The 14,359-nt window shown below is 52.5% G+C and overlaps 9 protein-coding genes across 9 annotated transcripts; 3 read left to right on the top strand and 6 right to left on the bottom strand.

Moving 5' to 3' along the window:
- Window positions 1–122: 122 nt before the first annotated feature.
- SMAC4_07535 (uncharacterized protein) lies at window positions 123–2,020 on the bottom strand. The gene is made up of 2 exons (XM_003344479.2): window positions 1,701–2,020; window positions 123–1,622 (listed from the first exon to the last, which is right to left on the bottom strand). The coding sequence occupies exons 1-2, from the start codon at window positions 1,918–1,920 to the stop codon at window positions 523–525; spliced, it is 1,320 nt and encodes a 439-aa protein (XP_003344527.1). The 5' UTR covers window positions 1,921–2,020; the 3' UTR covers window positions 123–522.
- Window positions 2,021–2,404: 384 nt separating this feature from the next.
- SMAC4_07536 (uncharacterized protein) lies at window positions 2,405–3,688 on the top strand. The gene is made up of 3 exons (XM_003344480.2): window positions 2,405–2,592; window positions 2,819–3,123; window positions 3,256–3,688. Exons 1-3 carry the CDS (start codon window positions 2,575–2,577, stop codon window positions 3,416–3,418), a joined length of 486 nt encoding a protein of 161 aa, XP_003344528.1. The 5' UTR covers window positions 2,405–2,574; the 3' UTR covers window positions 3,419–3,688.
- A 30-nt stretch (window positions 3,689–3,718) lies between these two features.
- SMAC4_07537 (uncharacterized protein) lies at window positions 3,719–4,532 on the bottom strand (the record flags this gene model as incomplete). Its single annotated transcript, XM_003344481.2, has 2 exons — window positions 4,254–4,532; window positions 3,719–4,183 (listed from the first exon to the last, which is right to left on the bottom strand). Exons 1-2 carry the CDS (start codon window positions 4,482–4,484, stop codon window positions 3,719–3,721), a joined length of 696 nt encoding a protein of 231 aa, XP_003344529.1. The 5' UTR covers window positions 4,485–4,532.
- Window positions 4,533–4,763: 231 nt separating this feature from the next.
- Window positions 4,764–6,220, top strand: SMAC4_07538 (uncharacterized protein). The gene is made up of 4 exons (XM_003344482.2): window positions 4,764–5,009; window positions 5,139–5,512; window positions 5,569–5,787; window positions 5,845–6,220. Exons 1-4 carry the CDS (start codon window positions 4,918–4,920, stop codon window positions 5,982–5,984), a joined length of 825 nt encoding a protein of 274 aa, XP_003344530.1. The 5' UTR covers window positions 4,764–4,917; the 3' UTR covers window positions 5,985–6,220.
- A 79-nt stretch (window positions 6,221–6,299) lies between these two features.
- On the bottom strand, window positions 6,300–7,308 carry SMAC4_07539 (uncharacterized protein). The gene is made up of 2 exons (XM_003344483.2): window positions 7,035–7,308; window positions 6,300–6,882 (listed from the first exon to the last, which is right to left on the bottom strand). The coding sequence occupies exons 1-2, from the start codon at window positions 7,218–7,220 to the stop codon at window positions 6,685–6,687; spliced, it is 384 nt and encodes a 127-aa protein (XP_003344531.1). The 5' UTR covers window positions 7,221–7,308; the 3' UTR covers window positions 6,300–6,684.
- Window positions 7,309–7,456: 148 nt separating this feature from the next.
- SMAC4_07540 (uncharacterized protein) lies at window positions 7,457–8,022 on the bottom strand (the record flags this gene model as incomplete). Its single annotated transcript, XM_003344484.2, has 2 exons — window positions 7,457–7,635; window positions 7,704–8,022. The coding sequence occupies 2 exons, from the start codon at window positions 8,020–8,022 to the stop codon at window positions 7,604–7,606; spliced, it is 351 nt and encodes a 116-aa protein (XP_003344532.1). The 3' UTR covers window positions 7,457–7,603.
- An 18-nt stretch (window positions 8,023–8,040) lies between these two features.
- On the bottom strand, window positions 8,041–9,294 carry SMAC4_07541 (uncharacterized protein). The gene is made up of 3 exons (XM_003344485.2): window positions 8,589–9,294; window positions 8,399–8,525; window positions 8,041–8,330 (listed from the first exon to the last, which is right to left on the bottom strand). The coding sequence occupies exons 1-3, from the start codon at window positions 8,911–8,913 to the stop codon at window positions 8,159–8,161; spliced, it is 624 nt and encodes a 207-aa protein (XP_003344533.1). The 5' UTR covers window positions 8,914–9,294; the 3' UTR covers window positions 8,041–8,158.
- On the top strand, window positions 9,295–10,923 carry SMAC4_07542 (uncharacterized protein). The gene is made up of 2 exons (XM_003344486.2): window positions 9,295–9,844; window positions 9,947–10,923. Exons 1-2 carry the CDS (start codon window positions 9,801–9,803, stop codon window positions 10,656–10,658), a joined length of 756 nt encoding a protein of 251 aa, XP_003344534.1. The 5' UTR covers window positions 9,295–9,800; the 3' UTR covers window positions 10,659–10,923.
- A 3-nt stretch (window positions 10,924–10,926) lies between these two features.
- On the bottom strand, window positions 10,927–13,905 carry SMAC4_07543 (uncharacterized protein). Its single transcript, XM_066090644.1, has 3 exons — window positions 13,380–13,905; window positions 12,125–13,269; window positions 10,927–12,057 (listed from the first exon to the last, which is right to left on the bottom strand). The coding sequence occupies exons 2-3, from the start codon at window positions 12,968–12,970 to the stop codon at window positions 11,278–11,280; spliced, it is 1,626 nt and encodes a 541-aa protein (XP_065946250.1). The 5' UTR covers window positions 12,971–13,269; window positions 13,380–13,905; the 3' UTR covers window positions 10,927–11,277.
- Between the last annotated feature and the right edge of the window lie 454 nt (window positions 13,906–14,359).

Below are 14,359 nucleotides of genomic sequence, written 5' to 3'. Positions count from 1 at the left end.
TTCAAAAGTTTAACTTGACAATAGCAAGGTTCAAAGACTCGCTTTCTGCTGTTTTACGCAGAGTGCTAAAAGCGTCCGATTGTTGGATACAGTAAAACCTACAAGGTTGTTGTCCCCTGCTTTGCAATTTTGACAGCCTAGTTCTATACGGTTGCCGATTCCCAACACCGAACAAGGTCCAAGAACATCATCATTATGGCGATTTATTCGCCTTTCTTCCGGACAGACGCCAAATAATCAATGCTTGCTCCGACAATGAAGATTCAACACCATGGAACCAACCAACCCTCTCCCAGTGCCAACCATAAAAGCGCTTGATCATAAAACATTGTATGGTGCGTAAAAGAACCGGCCATACCAAGCGAACAGCCAACCAACCAACCAACCATCGTAACAATACATTTTACCAACCAGTCGTTGAACTCCGTAACGATACGATACCTAAACACCCACGCCGCTCATGCAGAGAAATTAACTGGAAGAATGTCCACCAAGTTCTTAACTTGCAATGCCCGCCTGTGCTCAGAAGTCGGTAGAGAGCTGGAAATCATCATCGGAATCGTCAAAATGTGGCACGGTCTCATGGTCACTGTGCTCTCCTTCCTCATCATGGGTGAAGATGGACAGGAGCCCAAGTGGCTTCTGGACCTCCTGTGTTGTCTGAGCCTGCGCAAACCGAGCCGGTGTGATGGTGCTGTCTGACCCATTCGACACCAGACTGCTGGTGCGGGAGAAATTACGAGGCCTTGGCCCCGGTTGCTGTTGACTACTGGCAGCAGCGCTGGCCGGTCTTGTCGCTTCGGAAACAGATCTGCCTCTGGTGTATCCTAGAGTGTTCCGAGATGCCGCAGTGGAGGTTGGACGGTCCTTCGACAGGGTTCTGGCGTGGCTTGCATTTGATAAAGACGGCTTGCGCGCAAAGAGACTGCCTTTGTTAACGGCCGTCAAAGAGGGCTTGCTATTCAACTGTGGGCGGGATATGCTTCGTTCCCTCGCGGAAGTATGGGACAGAGCGGAAGCAGCTCTTCGGGTTACCAATGTACTGGGCGGCCTGCTTGGTAGGCATCCAATCTTCTTAGTTTCTCCAGAACGAGCAACTGCAGATGCGTCCACTTGAGTCTTCTTAAAGACATCCTTGCTCTCAGGAACGTCGCCAATACTCCAATCGAATGCCTCCATGTCTTTCGTGATTTGTTCGTCGCCGCGTGCAAAGTTGCGTTGTTGCCGCTCTGCCATCTCCCTCTCCTTGGCTGTCATGCCATTGTCGTCCACTTTCTTATAGTAATACTCGTAGTATCCCTTGAACATGTTCTCAGGCTTCAGCGACTCGAAGGTCAGGGCGTGCGCAGGGAGGACGTCGGACTCGTACGGAAGATCCTGGGCCGGAGGAGGACAGTACTCGATCTCCTCTTCTTCGTCATGTTTCGGCTTGGTGTCAACATGCACTTCCAGCTTGGAGTCTTGGGTCTGCGGTGCGGCCTGCTTCTGAAGGAGGGTCGTCGTTGGTTTCACGGTTGACTTCAGATCGCCGCCTAGTTCCTTGCCTCCTCCGGTCTGTTGTGTCGCTCTTGCCTTTGCGTTGGTAGTTTTGTTCCCGAGTGGCGCTCTGGCAGTTCGAGGGGCTGCGATAAATGGTCAACCCATATTCTTTGCGCAACCAACCTCTTACAATTGTGGAAAGGGATCAAAGGAGCACTTACCGGGTGTCATCATGTTTGCCCGAGCTCCCTTGGTGAAGCCATTATCGCCTTTTACAATCGTGCCCTTTCCGCCAAACACTCGAGTGGTGTTCTCATCGTTGAGTGGAACCTTCAACGGCGTTTTGGGGTACAAAGCGCCGGGTGTCTTTGCTGGGAGTTGTTTGGTAATCCCAGCTTGATGCGCGATGCGATTTTCTTGGTCTTGCTGTGTTGCGAACATTGTTGGTTTTTTTGGGACGGGATTACCCCCAAATGTCCAAAGTTTTGTGAAGTCGTATATTAGTTGCGCGGAGAAAGGATCCAGCAGTTGGATGGTCTTCCGTTCAAAGTGCTTGGACCAGACGGTTGTTTGTGGGTGAATCGGGCGAAGCGTTGGCCGAGCAACGGGTTGAGTTGGTCAACTTGACTTGCCCCACTTTGAGCCGACCCCTTGTTGGATTCCAGGAGACGGGACCAGACCGACAAGTCCCAGTGGATGAAGATGGAAATTGAAAGACAGCGGGAAGCCGCGAGCAGCCCATTCAGAGGGTCAGACTTGCCAGACCGCCCGCTGGCGCACTGACGCACTGGGTCAATTGGATCAGCTGGACCCCCGATCTGGGCACGATGTATGGCTCCCGTCTGTCCCCAGTCACGGCAGGCGAGGGAGACACGCAGGCGTCCGTTATGGAGGGGAGGGGCACTCTCATATTGCAAACCCACTATCACTGTCCGCTACCTTCCACTCCTTCTCCTCTTCCCTTCCATCAACCCAACCACACATCCACACCATCCTCATAAGCTGCCCTTCTCGCACTCAAGATACCCTTCAGCTCGCACCATCACGCTCTTCTAATTTCACCTTTCTACCACACAAATACCTAATACCGCCACAATGGATCGCATCAAGGAGGTAAGAAACATCACCGCTTTCGAGAGCTTGATCCCTGGGGTGGACCCCACCAACTGCCCAGCGATGCGTAACCCCTTAATGGGAGCAACAACCAGCTACGGCCACCGCCACATCCGTAGTCCCCAGGCCTGCTCGTGAAGGCCTAAACATGCCCGCGACGACTCGACGCTATTATCGCGATACTCTTTGGTCGACAGAATGCTGACCAGCGCGATCATGTTTGCAGAAAATGAACCAGCTCCGCCTCGAGGCTGACGAGGCTTCGGGTAAGGTCGAGGAGCTCCAGACCAAGATCAAGACCCTCGAGCAGGAGAACCTCCAGAAGGAGCAGGAGATTACCTCTCTCTCCCACAAGAACAGCGTGCTAGAAAGTGAGGTGGACAAGCTTGAGACCCAGGTTAAGGAGTTGAAGAGCGCCGCCGAGGATGGCGCGCAACAAGGCACTCAGAACGAGACGCTGACACGGAGACTTCAACTTCTTGAAGAGGAGGCCGAGGAAGCTGACAAGACTCTTCGCGAGACCAACGAGAAGTACGTTCTCATCGAAGATCATCCGTTCCTGGACGATGAAATGGGGGGCCCCTGACCTCCCGCACCCCTGCACCCCTGAACCCCTTTTCTTTACGATATTGAGACTAATAAGCCATTTTTCTCGCTTTATAGACTTCGCCAGACCGACGTCAAGGCCGGCCACTTCGAGCGCAAGGTTCAGGCTCTCGAGCAAGAGCGCGATCAGTGGGAGTCCAAGTACGAGGAGATGGCCAAGAAGTACGCCGAGGTACAGAAGAGCTTGGAGGAGTTCCAGGCCGATATCGCCAACATCTAAGTTGGTTGACGGATGCAGTCGGAACATGGTGGAAATTCCTTTTACGTTTGTTCACAGCGTCACCGCATCGAGAATATCAGCCTGACCCTTTATGCCGTTTGTCCACGGGTTGTCGGACGGGGAGATAAGATGGACATACGAAGTCGTCATCTCACTTCCACGTACAACTCATATTACCTACTAGTTCAAAGCATAGTCCATCATCCCAGCATTGCACATATTGTACTTAAGAAAGATCTAATATTGCAAGGGAACCGCTGTCAGGAACAGCGGCAGATTATTCCTTCGTCATCTAACCCACTACGACCGCTTAGCCTTCTTTGCCCTCTGTTTCCTCTCTGTGACGTTTCGGTCATGTCGGCTTTCGTATGTGAATTTCCTCTTCTTCTTCTTCTCCGGGTAGTTTCGTTTTGACTTTTTGTCGGCCTCTTGTTGCGCCACCTCTTCGGCTGCATCCTTCTTCTTCTTGTTCTTCGCCGTCTCGGAATCTTCTTCGTCTCTCAAGGTCCGTGGTTTGTGGATGCCGTCCCTGTCTACGCTGACAGCTTCTACTGTCACAGTCGTGTAGCGGTCTTCATCGATGTATTCCTCCTCCAGATCAAGCGCAGGCTCTTCCGCAACTTCGTCCTCGGATATCCCGTCCCACTCTTCGTCTGGCTTCTTCTCAGAGCTTTTGTCGTCTGTACCGGCACGCTCTGCCTCATGGAGAAGCTTGTGCACTGTCTGGATATGTTCCTCGAGGTTCTTCGCGCGCTCCTCTCTGATCTGTCATCCGCCGTAGGTTAGAATTACTGCCGTGCAATACGAAAGAAACAGCGATTGTCCAAGTACGTACCTGCTTCCTCAGTCTAATTCGTTCCAACCGTGCCTCTTCCTCTGCTTGCGCCTTCGCAGCCTTGATGCGGGCCTGTTTGCGCTTGTGGAAACCGGTAAGATACTCGGTGCGGGCGTCCTTGTCGAATGTGATTTCCTCGACCTTGTGCACTGTCTTGCGCTTCTTGGGCGGCGGCACGAGGCCATCCTTTTTGGGCCTTGGCGCGGCGAAGAATGCTGGGTCTCTCTCCATTATGACGTTGAGTTTGAGTGGAAAGTTCGTTTGGTTGCAGTGCGTTGTGTGGAGAGAAGTCGAGGTGAGGACGGGAAGGATGTTTGGATGTAAGCGAGTCTAGGTCAACTGTAAATTTACTGATAGCACCCCCCTGTTCGAAGGTTCACTCAATGCAGGAAACGGCCTTATCGGATTCTGCCCCTTCGTACCGCCCATCTCTGATGCTGGCGTCAAGCCGCCAACAGCCTGCCGGTCGAACGCCCAGCATCCAATCCCATGCAACGGACGCCAGGCACTCTCTCAGTGCAGTGACATCCACGCTCCCGGGCTCTGGATCCTGGAGCTACACCACGCTACCGGTTGTACACTACACCATCCCATCGCATCTCCAACACAACAACCAACGACGACGACAACGACATCGGAGAGAGTTGTGCACATCCTATCAGCCATGAAACTCTCAATAGCAACAACTCTGCTCGCCTCCACGGCGGTGCATGCTTTTTCTGACTCTTCACCATTTGTCCTCTTTTCCACCTCCAAGTACGTCATGTCCAATTGTCGTTGCGGGTGGTGTCCCTTGCCTTCGCGCCATCATGATCTTGTGCCACATCTAACCCATCTTGCGCATTCAAACGCATTGTGCTAACACGTCGAAACTGTAATTGCTAGGCTCAACACACCCGAAAAGTACGATCAACTTCAGACCAGCAATCAAGTAATTGCTTCCGCCAAGGAGATCCTCTCTTCTTGTCCCACGAGGGACTACGTTATCGTATCCCAACCCAACGTCCACGCCGCCGATATTCGCGATGGCTCCCACTGCAAGATGCGCAGTCTTTGTGACACAATCGCCAGCAAGGATATCAAGGGACGGTTCAGCGTTGCGGAGGTGGTCGGCGACCTCTCCACCCACTCGTTGGAGGATTATGTGAAGGAAGCCTGTGCGGCCAAGGGGAAGGTTGCCGGTATTGTCAAGGTTGATCTCATGCATCTGCCTTCCCTGGAGCACATGGATAAGAGGGAGCAAATTATGGCTTCTAATGGTATGTTCAGTTCGGAGGGCTATTAGGTTGTCTTGTGCTAACATGTGCAACTTTAGACGATCAGCTGGGCCTTACGCTCGACACCCTCAAGGGCGATTATACCCTTGTCATGGTATCGGACCCTAACGAGTTCAAGGCTTACCAGCCTGACTTCATCGAGCCAGTCCATATGGATCTCAAGCGTGGAGATGTCGACTCTCAGGAGGGCAAGGGCAAGGGCAACACCACATATGACAACCGCCCGCTGTTTGTGAAGTATCAGTTCTTCACTCCTGGTATGTCATTTTGTACGCTGCTTCCCTTACAAAGACACTTTACTAACCATGGATTAGGTATTTTCGTGGCCATTATCGCTTTGATTGTCATGCTCTCCATTCTTGGCGTCGGACTGAGGGCTCTCGGTAGTCTCGAGGTCTCGTATGGCGCTTTCGACAAGGAGATGGGACCGGCTGCGCAGAAGAAGCAGCAGTAAACTACCTGGAGGACTCGTTCCTAGTTTTTGTGGGGCTTGGGATGCAGCGAACAACAGATGCGCATGCGGTAGGATGAAAGGTCTGTTCGGTCGTGGAATCATGCTATATGGGTTTGGGGGCTAGGTCGGAGTTCGAGGGTTCTTGTTCTTGGTTGGGTATCATTAAAGCATTGCGCATTCGTACACTAGAACAACAGAAGATATGGGAATGAAAACAAGAATGTACACACGAGCAATACTATGTATGAAGCATGTGCCACTTTCCAAACTTTGGCCTGGGTGAATGAATCTTTTTGTGTACGCCGCTGATATTGCCAGGTAATGCCTCTATTGATGTTTTCCCTCACAGAACGCCTTGAAAGTGAAACAAGTAAAATGCTGAAATAACCGCCCCTCAAGAAAAGGTCGTCGCCATCCTCCGAGCCCCTACCATTCATTCTTCTCCCCAGGAGCGACTGGACACTATAGCCCTTGATCAACCCTGGATCACCACCAGACCACCCATTCATCGATCGCTCCCCTGTAGATGGCCAGCCAGGTATCACGCCCCTTGAGTCCAAGTGAGAGCCACTCTTCCCTCTTGACGGTGCTGTCACCCATGCCGATCACCCGATGATGTTTTTCCGATTAGATACTTCTCCAACCGGTCCAACTGATCCAACCGGTCCATGAAAACGCCTCGCATCCGCCCGCGCTCCGCTCATACCAAGTGACTAGGCAAGAGAAAGTTGGCGACGCCGTTCTTGACGGCGTACTCGTGCCCGCAGTGACCGCACACGAGCTTGCCCTCCATCATCTGGGTCTCCATAAGCAGCTCGTGGAGCTCCTTAAGGAGAGCCTCGTCGGACTGGAGATCCTCTGGCGAGGGGGGCTGCTCGGGGAGCGTGGGAAAGCCGAGCTGGGGGTGGTATTTTGTTAGTGAAGGCGTTTCGATGAGGATCAATAGTGAATGAGGAGGAAGAGGAGTGAGATGGAGAGGAGAGGTGAAAATTGCATCGGAATGGTTTGAGTCAGATTGAACGGAAAAAAATTATGTTCACAACAACGTACCTCAGTAGAGGTGGTCCGCAGAGCAGCCCAGTCGATGCGGGGCAGGACATTGATCAGAAGTTGAGGGTTGATCTCGATATCGTCTTTGGCCAGCTCGGCCTCCTTGGGGTGCAGCGGGAACGAGTCGTTGGACGACTTGCAGTTCTTGACCGCGCAGGTCAGAAAGTTGAGGGTCATGACCTTCATCTTGATCGATTTTTGGTTGAATATGATATTTCGATTTTGATTTGTTTTTGGATTTGTTGAGACGGAGTTTTGAGGTGATACAGTAATGAAGAAAAAAAAAAAGATGTTCAAGGTTTCATTTCCTGTAGTGGTAGTAGTTTACAAGTCGGGTACTGACTGTACTACAAAAAAAGTTCGATATCCCAGCGACTGGAACGGATGCAAATGTGGGTCCACGTGATGCTACTTTATGCTTCGACTTACAGACACACCACCACATTGCCATAGCAATCATCATCAGCGCCACGACTACTCCTGAAACAAGGAAAAGACTGCCTTTGAATTTATGCTCCGAATGAGCCATATCTTGATCCTAGAGTAAATTTAACACCCAATCGTCTGCCCTAGTTACCACCGCCCTGACCCCAGTAGCTACCTGTTGTGCAGCTTGTCAGATTTCAGACTGTCGAGGTGTTATCTACTCCATACCCTTTCCGTACGTACCCTTAGGGGCGCGGCGAAGGCGAATATACACGACGAGGCCGGTGACCAAAACGCCAAAGAAAAGAACCTTGGCGAGCAAAGGGGCACCTTCGTCTTCGTCGGCAGCGGCGGCGGGGATGCTGCCGTGAGCAGGAGGCTTGGAGTCGGAGACAGGGACAGGAGCAGCAGGTTTCTCGTCTTCGTCTGCGTACGCGGGAGATGCCCATTGGGCTTGGCCTTCCAGGCCTGATGAGAAAAACACCGACTCATCAGCACATGGACTCATACACACGGGTAAATGGTCATAAAAGACAGGCAACCAAATCCACAAGTAGGACATCATGATAGGTATGAGGCTTCCAAAAGACTTTTTCTTCTATATCCTTTCCTCTCTTGTCTATGACATCTCCCACATAGGTTTGGAAACATAAATGGCAGGGGGTTGGGGGTTTGCAAAGATGGGTAGAAGACGCCTTTTAAAGCTCCACGTGGATACCTTCAGGGGGAACCTCAAGCTCGCCGCTCTTGGCGATCTTGACGGCCTCAACAGGAGCATCACGAGCGCCGGTCTTGGTGTTCTCGATCTTCTCAACGACATCGTAGCCCTCGAGGACCTCGCCGAAGACGACGTGCTTGCCATCGAGCCAACTGCAACATGACGCGTGTTAGCCAACCGGGCACTCCCTAGACCGTACAGCTAGAGCGTGTCAACTTACGAGGTGACGACAGTGGTAATGAAGAACTGGGAGCCGTTGGTGTCCTTGCCAGCGTTGGCCATGGAGAGGAGGCCCTTCTTGGTGTGCTTGAGCTTGAAGTTCTCATCGGCGAACTTCTCACCATAGACTGTACATAACCAGTCAATACTATGACCCCCTTAGTGAATAACAGGACTTGGGAGCAACATACTGGACTTGCCACCGGTGCCATCGCCCTTGGTGAAGTCACCACCCTGGATCATGAACTGCTTGATGACACGGTGGAAGGTAGAGCCCTCGTAACCGAAGCCCTTCTCGCCAGTGGCGAGAGCGCGGAAGTTCTCAGCGGTCTTGGGGACGGTCTTGCCATAGAGGCCGATGACGATGCGGCCGAGGGGCTTGTCGCCCTGCTCAATGTCGAAGTAGACCTTGTGGGTGATCTTGGGGCCCTTGGCTGCCTCGGCGGACTGCGCAAAGAGCAGCATGGCGCCGAGGAACAGCGCAGCGGCGAGGAGGAATCGCCGGAAGCTGAACATCTTGACTGTGTTTACGATGGTCTGGGATGAAATGGGAAAAGATAACGACCTGACCCAAGTCAAAGAGTGGATGGGAAAAAAGAAAAAGAAGAAGAAGAGGAAAAAGAGAAGAAAAGAAAGGAACAATGCGCCAGTGACCGTGATTATACACTGCGACTCTCTCTCGGTCCCCGGCTCCGTTGAAGCTACGTTTCACCTACCAAATCGGGCGAGCTGCCCTCCACTGTCCCGCGCGACTGGGGAACATGGAGCCAAACACTGACGGCCGGACCGACAGCGCGCGTCCTCCGCCAACCTCCCCCGTTCCTACACTATGCATTTTGTGGTGTTTGTTCAGACGTGCCCGCAGTGGCCAATTCCACGTTGGGGTCAGACAAGGGACTCAAAATTTCCCCTCAAAACAACAGGGGCAAGCAGGTCACCATTCAGACGGACAAGAGCCCCTCGAAACATTGGATTCGCTCATGGCTGTTGCGATTGCCCTGAGACGAGCAGGAGCTGCAGAAGCGGGGCAGCCAAAGAGGTGCCGCACGCCAAGCCGACGGCGGGTCCAGAACCACAATTTATTTTTAGACTCACCCCCTTGAACCGAAAGGGGGGTGTCAATCTGGGGCGCGTTTGCATGTGCAGCGCCCGCTAGGCATTGCAGTGTGTCTCGCCGAGATCGTGAACCCTGCCGGCCGCAACGTCATTCTAGTCTTCCCGAATAATTAAACACAATAGAACATCTTACTATACCACGACTTTCCCCAATCTCTTGTGCAGTGAATCTCGGGCCTCGATTTTGAATTGGAAAAGGCCGGCGCATGTCGATTGATGCGACTGACAACTAATGTTTACACTTTACCTGTCCTCCTCCTCCTCCTCCTCTTCGTAGCAGCGCGGTGATGTCCTCCACGAACGAGGAGGACCCCTTCCTTGAGGTCCAACAGTATGAACTCCCGCGGCCCCTTTTCTCAGTCAACAAAACCACAAAAACATCCACAACACAGCATTCACATTGACAGACAACTAACCCAACTTCCAAAAACAGGGACGTCCTAGCCCAACTCCAATCCACCCGCTCCCTCTTCACTTCCTACCTGCGCATCCGCTCTCTCTTCAGCTCGTCCTCCTCATCCACCGACTCCCCCGAGCTAATCTCAGCCCGCTCCGATCTCGAATCCGCCCTTTCCTCCCTCGCCGAAGACCTCGCCGACCTCGTCGAGTCCGTCAACGCCGTCGAGCGCGATCCCACGCAATATGGCCTGTCAGCGCACGAAGTGAACCGGCGCAAGCGCCTAGTGCAGGATGTCGGGGCCGAGGTGGAGAACATGCGGCAGGAGCTTGCCTCAAAAGCCGTATCCAAAAACAACACAAAAGACCAATTACCAGACCCATCCTCCTTCGCCATCGCCGACGGCGAAAATGGTTCTGGAGAACAGGATGACGACTACGCAGCCGAATTCGAGCACCAGCAACAGCTGCAGATGATGCGCGAGCAGGACCAGCATCTGGACGGGGTGTTCCAGACGGTCGGCGTGCTAAGGAGGCAGGCGGACGACATGGGCCGCGAGCTGGAGGAGCAGAGGGAGATGTTGGAGGTGGCGGACGATTTGGCGGATCGCGTCGGGGGGAGGTTGCAGACGGGGATGCAGAAGTTGCAGTATGTGATGAGGCACAACGAGGATGCGCTGAGCAGCTGTTGTATTGCCGTGTTGATCTTTGTGCTGATTATGTTGTTGGTTTTGTTGTTGATTCTGTGAGCTAAGCAAGGAGAGCAGCAGGATCGGGGTTGCTTCTTGGGTTGGTTATGTGGGCTAGTTTCTCTTTGGGGTTCTTGTCGGTTTAAGAGGAGTTTGAGAGGGGTGTATTGATAATTTTGATTCTCCTAACATGCTGTTCTTCTTATACGTACACCTTATGATGGACGGGTACACGGTAATACATTAATGAACTATTGGAGCACTACGATGGCCAGTAATTGTTGCTACTTTAAGCTCACTTTCACACGGGCATCGGTTGTCAGCAAGGATGTTTGAGCCATGCAAATGCTCAATTCTGCGCCCGATATAAGGCTGTCTCTAAGCGCTGCTGTGCTAGGTTTTTGTTTCTGTTTGCCCGCTACGAGCTTCGCTCCCTTAATTGTAGATACGCTGGGTATATAACAGAAAGCGTCAAATACGCTAGGAAGTCCTTTCTCCTCCTCCTCTTCTTCTTCCTCCGATAGAACACCAAGCTTTTTGTAACCGACATATGACAGACGTTATCGTTTCAAGATGCTAACAACCTAAAATGAACAGATCCCTGAACGCCGTTGATATGACTTTTTCCTTTCATGTGATGGGACAAGCCTTGTCCCTGACTCCTTAGACGACCGACCGCTTATCCAAGAACAAGTCCAGTACTCTTCCTGAGCAGGTCATAGACAACCTGTAACGAATTAACAGCACTGGACTTGACCGGCGCCCGAGCAGGGAACTCGACAAGCGCTGTCCTTAACGCCGCAAGAGCAGCGGTCCCATACGCGTGGATAAACTTTTCCTCGTAGTTCTGGATCATAGCTTTCAGAACCACACACTGGGTGTTGGATATCTCTGCTGAAGGGGTGTTGATGATCTTCGCCATGGCCGCCCAGTAATGACGTGGTGGGTATGGGTTCTGCTTCTTGGACGAGCCAAAGTTTCGCAACGATATTGCGGCAAAGCCGGCACCGAGACCCGTCATGCGGTCAAAATGTGCCTGTTCCGTAACCCATCTTCCGTTCTCTTTCCACCATCCTATCCTGGCGCGTCCTTGCTCTGTCTTTTCGCTGCCTCTGTAGCCCCAGAGCACGGGACAGACGACACGAAATTTGGCGAAAAGGATGTCGATCAAGGAGGCCCCGCGCCACGCGAAGGCCGGATCGGAAAATATGGCGGCGATACATACGCCCACGGGATCGGTTGTCTCCGGGCGCGGGCCGCCTTCGTTGATGAACTGAGAGATGGTCGCCTTGGCGAAAACGTTCAGTAGGTAGATAAAGAGTGACGGGATCTGCGGATCGTTGTTGGTAGGTCCTTGGACCGGCGCTCGTGGTTCGACGAGGAAAGTATTCGGGTCAACGAGCTGAGACTGCACGCGGTTTTCGAGCGCCTCGCGTAGCAGAGCAGCGATGGTATTGTTCTGTTATTGTGTCTGGTTAGCGCAGGCCACCAAAAATCCGAGAGCAGAATGAAGTTCGTGTCAGTACCTGTTGACGGTTAACTCCTGCGCCGCCTCCCGTGAGTTGTCCAACACACTTCCTGATCTCTCGGCGCATATCTCCCATGCGAGACTTGAGCGCCGGATTCGCTTTTGCTTGGTCCAACATTGACTTGCGCAGCAGTTTTAGGTTTTTGTGAATAACTGTCAAGCGGTCGGGTCCTTGCTGCGCGGGCGCTGGTGCCTGTGGTTTAGCAACGGTCGCGGGCGCCGTGACTCCATTGACCTGGGTACTGTTTCCTAGCAAGTTGTTGACCGCAGGTGAAGAGGAGGCTGCAATTGGAGGCGTTGTTTGCTTCGGGGCAGCAGTGGCGGGTTGCGCACTTGTTGATGTCTGTCCAAACGCTCCAAACCCCTTCGGCGCAGCTGATGCAGACGCAGCCTGTGTATCGGGTGTCTTTCCGAAGAGCGAACTGCCATTGAGTTGAGTCGCGAGTGGTTGTGACGGAGTTGGCGTTGAGGCAGGCTTCGGGGCTGGAGGTGGTGCCTTTACTGGTTCGGGGTCGGGCAAAACGGGCGGGATTTCGACCTTCTTTGCCTTGAGAGCATTGATCTTCCTTCGCTCAGCAGCAAGCTGTTCTTCTTGCCGTATCCTGTCCTCCTCTTTCTTCCGTTCCTCGATCAGGCGTTCCTGCTCTTGTCTCCACAGGTGTTCCTGGTATACCCTTTCGGCCTCCTCGCGCACACGTTCATGTTCCCTCCTTGCTGCCTCAATCAGAAGTCTGTGTCGAGCCTCGGAATTGCGGTCGCCAGCGAGAATGTCGGATATGACTGATCGTGAAGAAGGGCTTGCCCACTGGTTGCCGTTTGGGCGAGCGGGGGACGAGCCAGCCATCCTGTCGGTGGTTGGATGCGCTTGCTGCTTGACAATCCCAGGTACCCGTAACAATTGCCGAACTGGTGGTACACTGAGGGAAGTCAAGCAGAAATATCGCTGTTTCGTTTAGAGACGGGAAGAGGTTGAGGCGATCGTCCGGGTTTTGTCTTCGGTTCAACAGTTGCGGAGGGCTAGGATATGTAGTGAATGGATACTATCAAATGGAGTTGGAGTACTTTGCGCGCGCCGCGAATTGAAAAGCAATTAGGTACACCCTGCGGGTGCATGATTCAGTCTTGGCATCTCTGTTGTTCTTACTGTGTCTGGTTAGCGGCATGGTGGGGCAGAACAGATGGAAGTGGTATCTGTTTATAAACCAACCCGAACACTGAGTTTGGTGCATTGTAGTCGACAAGACCCTACATACTCTGTACCTACAAAGCGGCGGGGACTTTGGGTATAATCATCCAAGTTAAGATGTCAGCTTGGATTGTGTTGCGCTGAAATTTCTCTGGGTGCTCAGGCCTCCATTCAGACTCTGTGCTGATAGGGAAGAGAAAATGGTTATAAGCTGTGGATGGCGTCGAATTTGGAATACTTGACGACCTCTGCGTTCAGGAAAAAGAGCTTCGAAGGCATCAACACCAGAGTCGCCGTCGTATGTACCTACTTACATACAAAGTCAAGGTTAGTCAACGTTCTACCTAGTAGAAATTTCAAGCAAACTCCATTGCAAGCTGTGTGATGTAATCAAGGAAACAGCTTTTCGTTGCAGGCCTCTGCAAATCATCTCCATTCGTGGGAGCTGAGGACAAGAAGAACAAACATCGACGACAGGGGGGTCGGGCTGTGGTCTTTGTGTGTAGATAGCAACCCCATCAGTTCCCGCAGGCAGCCGTGTGTTCTCTTCAATAACTGTAGATAATTGTACGGTGAATGATGAGGCAGACTCGAAAGAAGGTTGCCGGAGCTTCTGAGACGGGAGACACGGCTGTCGTCTTATGCGGTGTACTCACGACGAGCCAGGGTTTCGGGTGTCACCATTATCACTGACGTCTTCCCTGTTACGCCAGCAAGGCCAGGCCACCTTCCCCAGTGATGCCCGGTACATCATGACATAGGTTGATGATCCCCTTTCCAACCACCGTTGAGTTTCTCTCAAAAGATATGTGAGCACGTATCCTCAACTACTTCTCGAGCCTCTTGTCCCCGTTCCTGTGAAGACACATTTGTGACAGGGAAGCTTCGCCCAGCATACGCCATGTTTGAGATTCCATGAATCTAAACTAAATGAGGTATGGGGTAAAGACGATTAACGAGTGTCCACTTCTGCCATTTGTGATTCGCGATTTTCCCAAGTCTGACCTGTTTCCCCACTGGCGTTTTTGAGAGCTTCCCACGGATGCT

This window comes from Sordaria macrospora, chromosome 2 (genome assembly GCF_033870435.1).
Source record: "Sordaria macrospora chromosome 2, complete sequence".
NCBI lineage: Eukaryota > Fungi > Ascomycota > Sordariomycetes > Sordariales > Sordariaceae > Sordaria > Sordaria macrospora.
The sequence above is the reverse complement of the archived record's forward strand: the minus strand, read 5'-3'. Positions and strand labels throughout refer to the sequence as shown.

Coding starts and splice junctions, on each gene's coding strand:
- SMAC4_07541 (XM_003344485.2), bottom strand. CDS start 8,913: ATGTTCAGCTTCCGGCGATTCCTCCTCGCCGCTGCGCTGTTCCTCGGC. Junction 8,526..8,588: donor TGGCACCGGTGGCAAGTCCA/GTATGTTGCTCC, acceptor GGTTATGTACAG/TCTATGGTGAGAAGTTCGCC. Junction 8,331..8,398: donor ATTACCACTGTCGTCACCTC/GTAAGTTGACAC, acceptor GTCATGTTGCAG/TTGGCTCGATGGCAAGCACG.
- SMAC4_07535 (XM_003344479.2), bottom strand. CDS start 1,920: ATGTTCGCAACACAGCAAGACCAAGAAAATCGCATCGCGCATCAAGCT. Junction 1,623..1,700: donor GGCAAACATGATGACACCCG/GTAAGTGCTCCT, acceptor CATTTATCGCAG/CCCCTCGAACTGCCAGAGCG.
- SMAC4_07543 (XM_066090644.1), bottom strand. CDS start 12,970: ATGGCTGGCTCGTCCCCCGCTCGCCCAAACGGCAACCAGTGGGCAAGC. Junction 12,058..12,124: donor CAGGAGTTAACCGTCAACAG/GTACTGACACGA, acceptor ACACAATAACAG/AACAATACCATCGCTGCTCT.
- SMAC4_07536 (XM_003344480.2), top strand. Junction 3,124..3,255: donor CTTCGCGAGACCAACGAGAA/GTACGTTCTCAT, acceptor CTCGCTTTATAG/ACTTCGCCAGACCGACGTCA.
- SMAC4_07542 (XM_003344486.2), top strand. CDS start 9,801: ATGTCCTCCACGAACGAGGAGGACCCCTTCCTTGAGGTCCAACA. Junction 9,845..9,946: donor CCCTTCCTTGAGGTCCAACA/GTATGAACTCCC, acceptor TTCCAAAAACAG/GGACGTCCTAGCCCAACTCC.
- SMAC4_07538 (XM_003344482.2), top strand. CDS start 4,918: ATGAAACTCTCAATAGCAACAACTCTGCTCGCCTCCACGGCGGTGCAT. Junction 5,010..5,138: donor GTCCTCTTTTCCACCTCCAA/GTACGTCATGTC, acceptor TGTAATTGCTAG/GCTCAACACACCCGAAAAGT. Junction 5,788..5,844: donor GTATCAGTTCTTCACTCCTG/GTATGTCATTTT, acceptor ACCATGGATTAG/GTATTTTCGTGGCCATTATC.
- SMAC4_07539 (XM_003344483.2), bottom strand. CDS start 7,220: ATGAAGGTCATGACCCTCAACTTTCTGACCTGCGCGGTCAAGAACTGC. Junction 6,883..7,034: donor TGCGGACCACCTCTACTGAG/GTACGTTGTTGT, acceptor TACCACCCCCAG/CTCGGCTTTCCCACGCTCCC.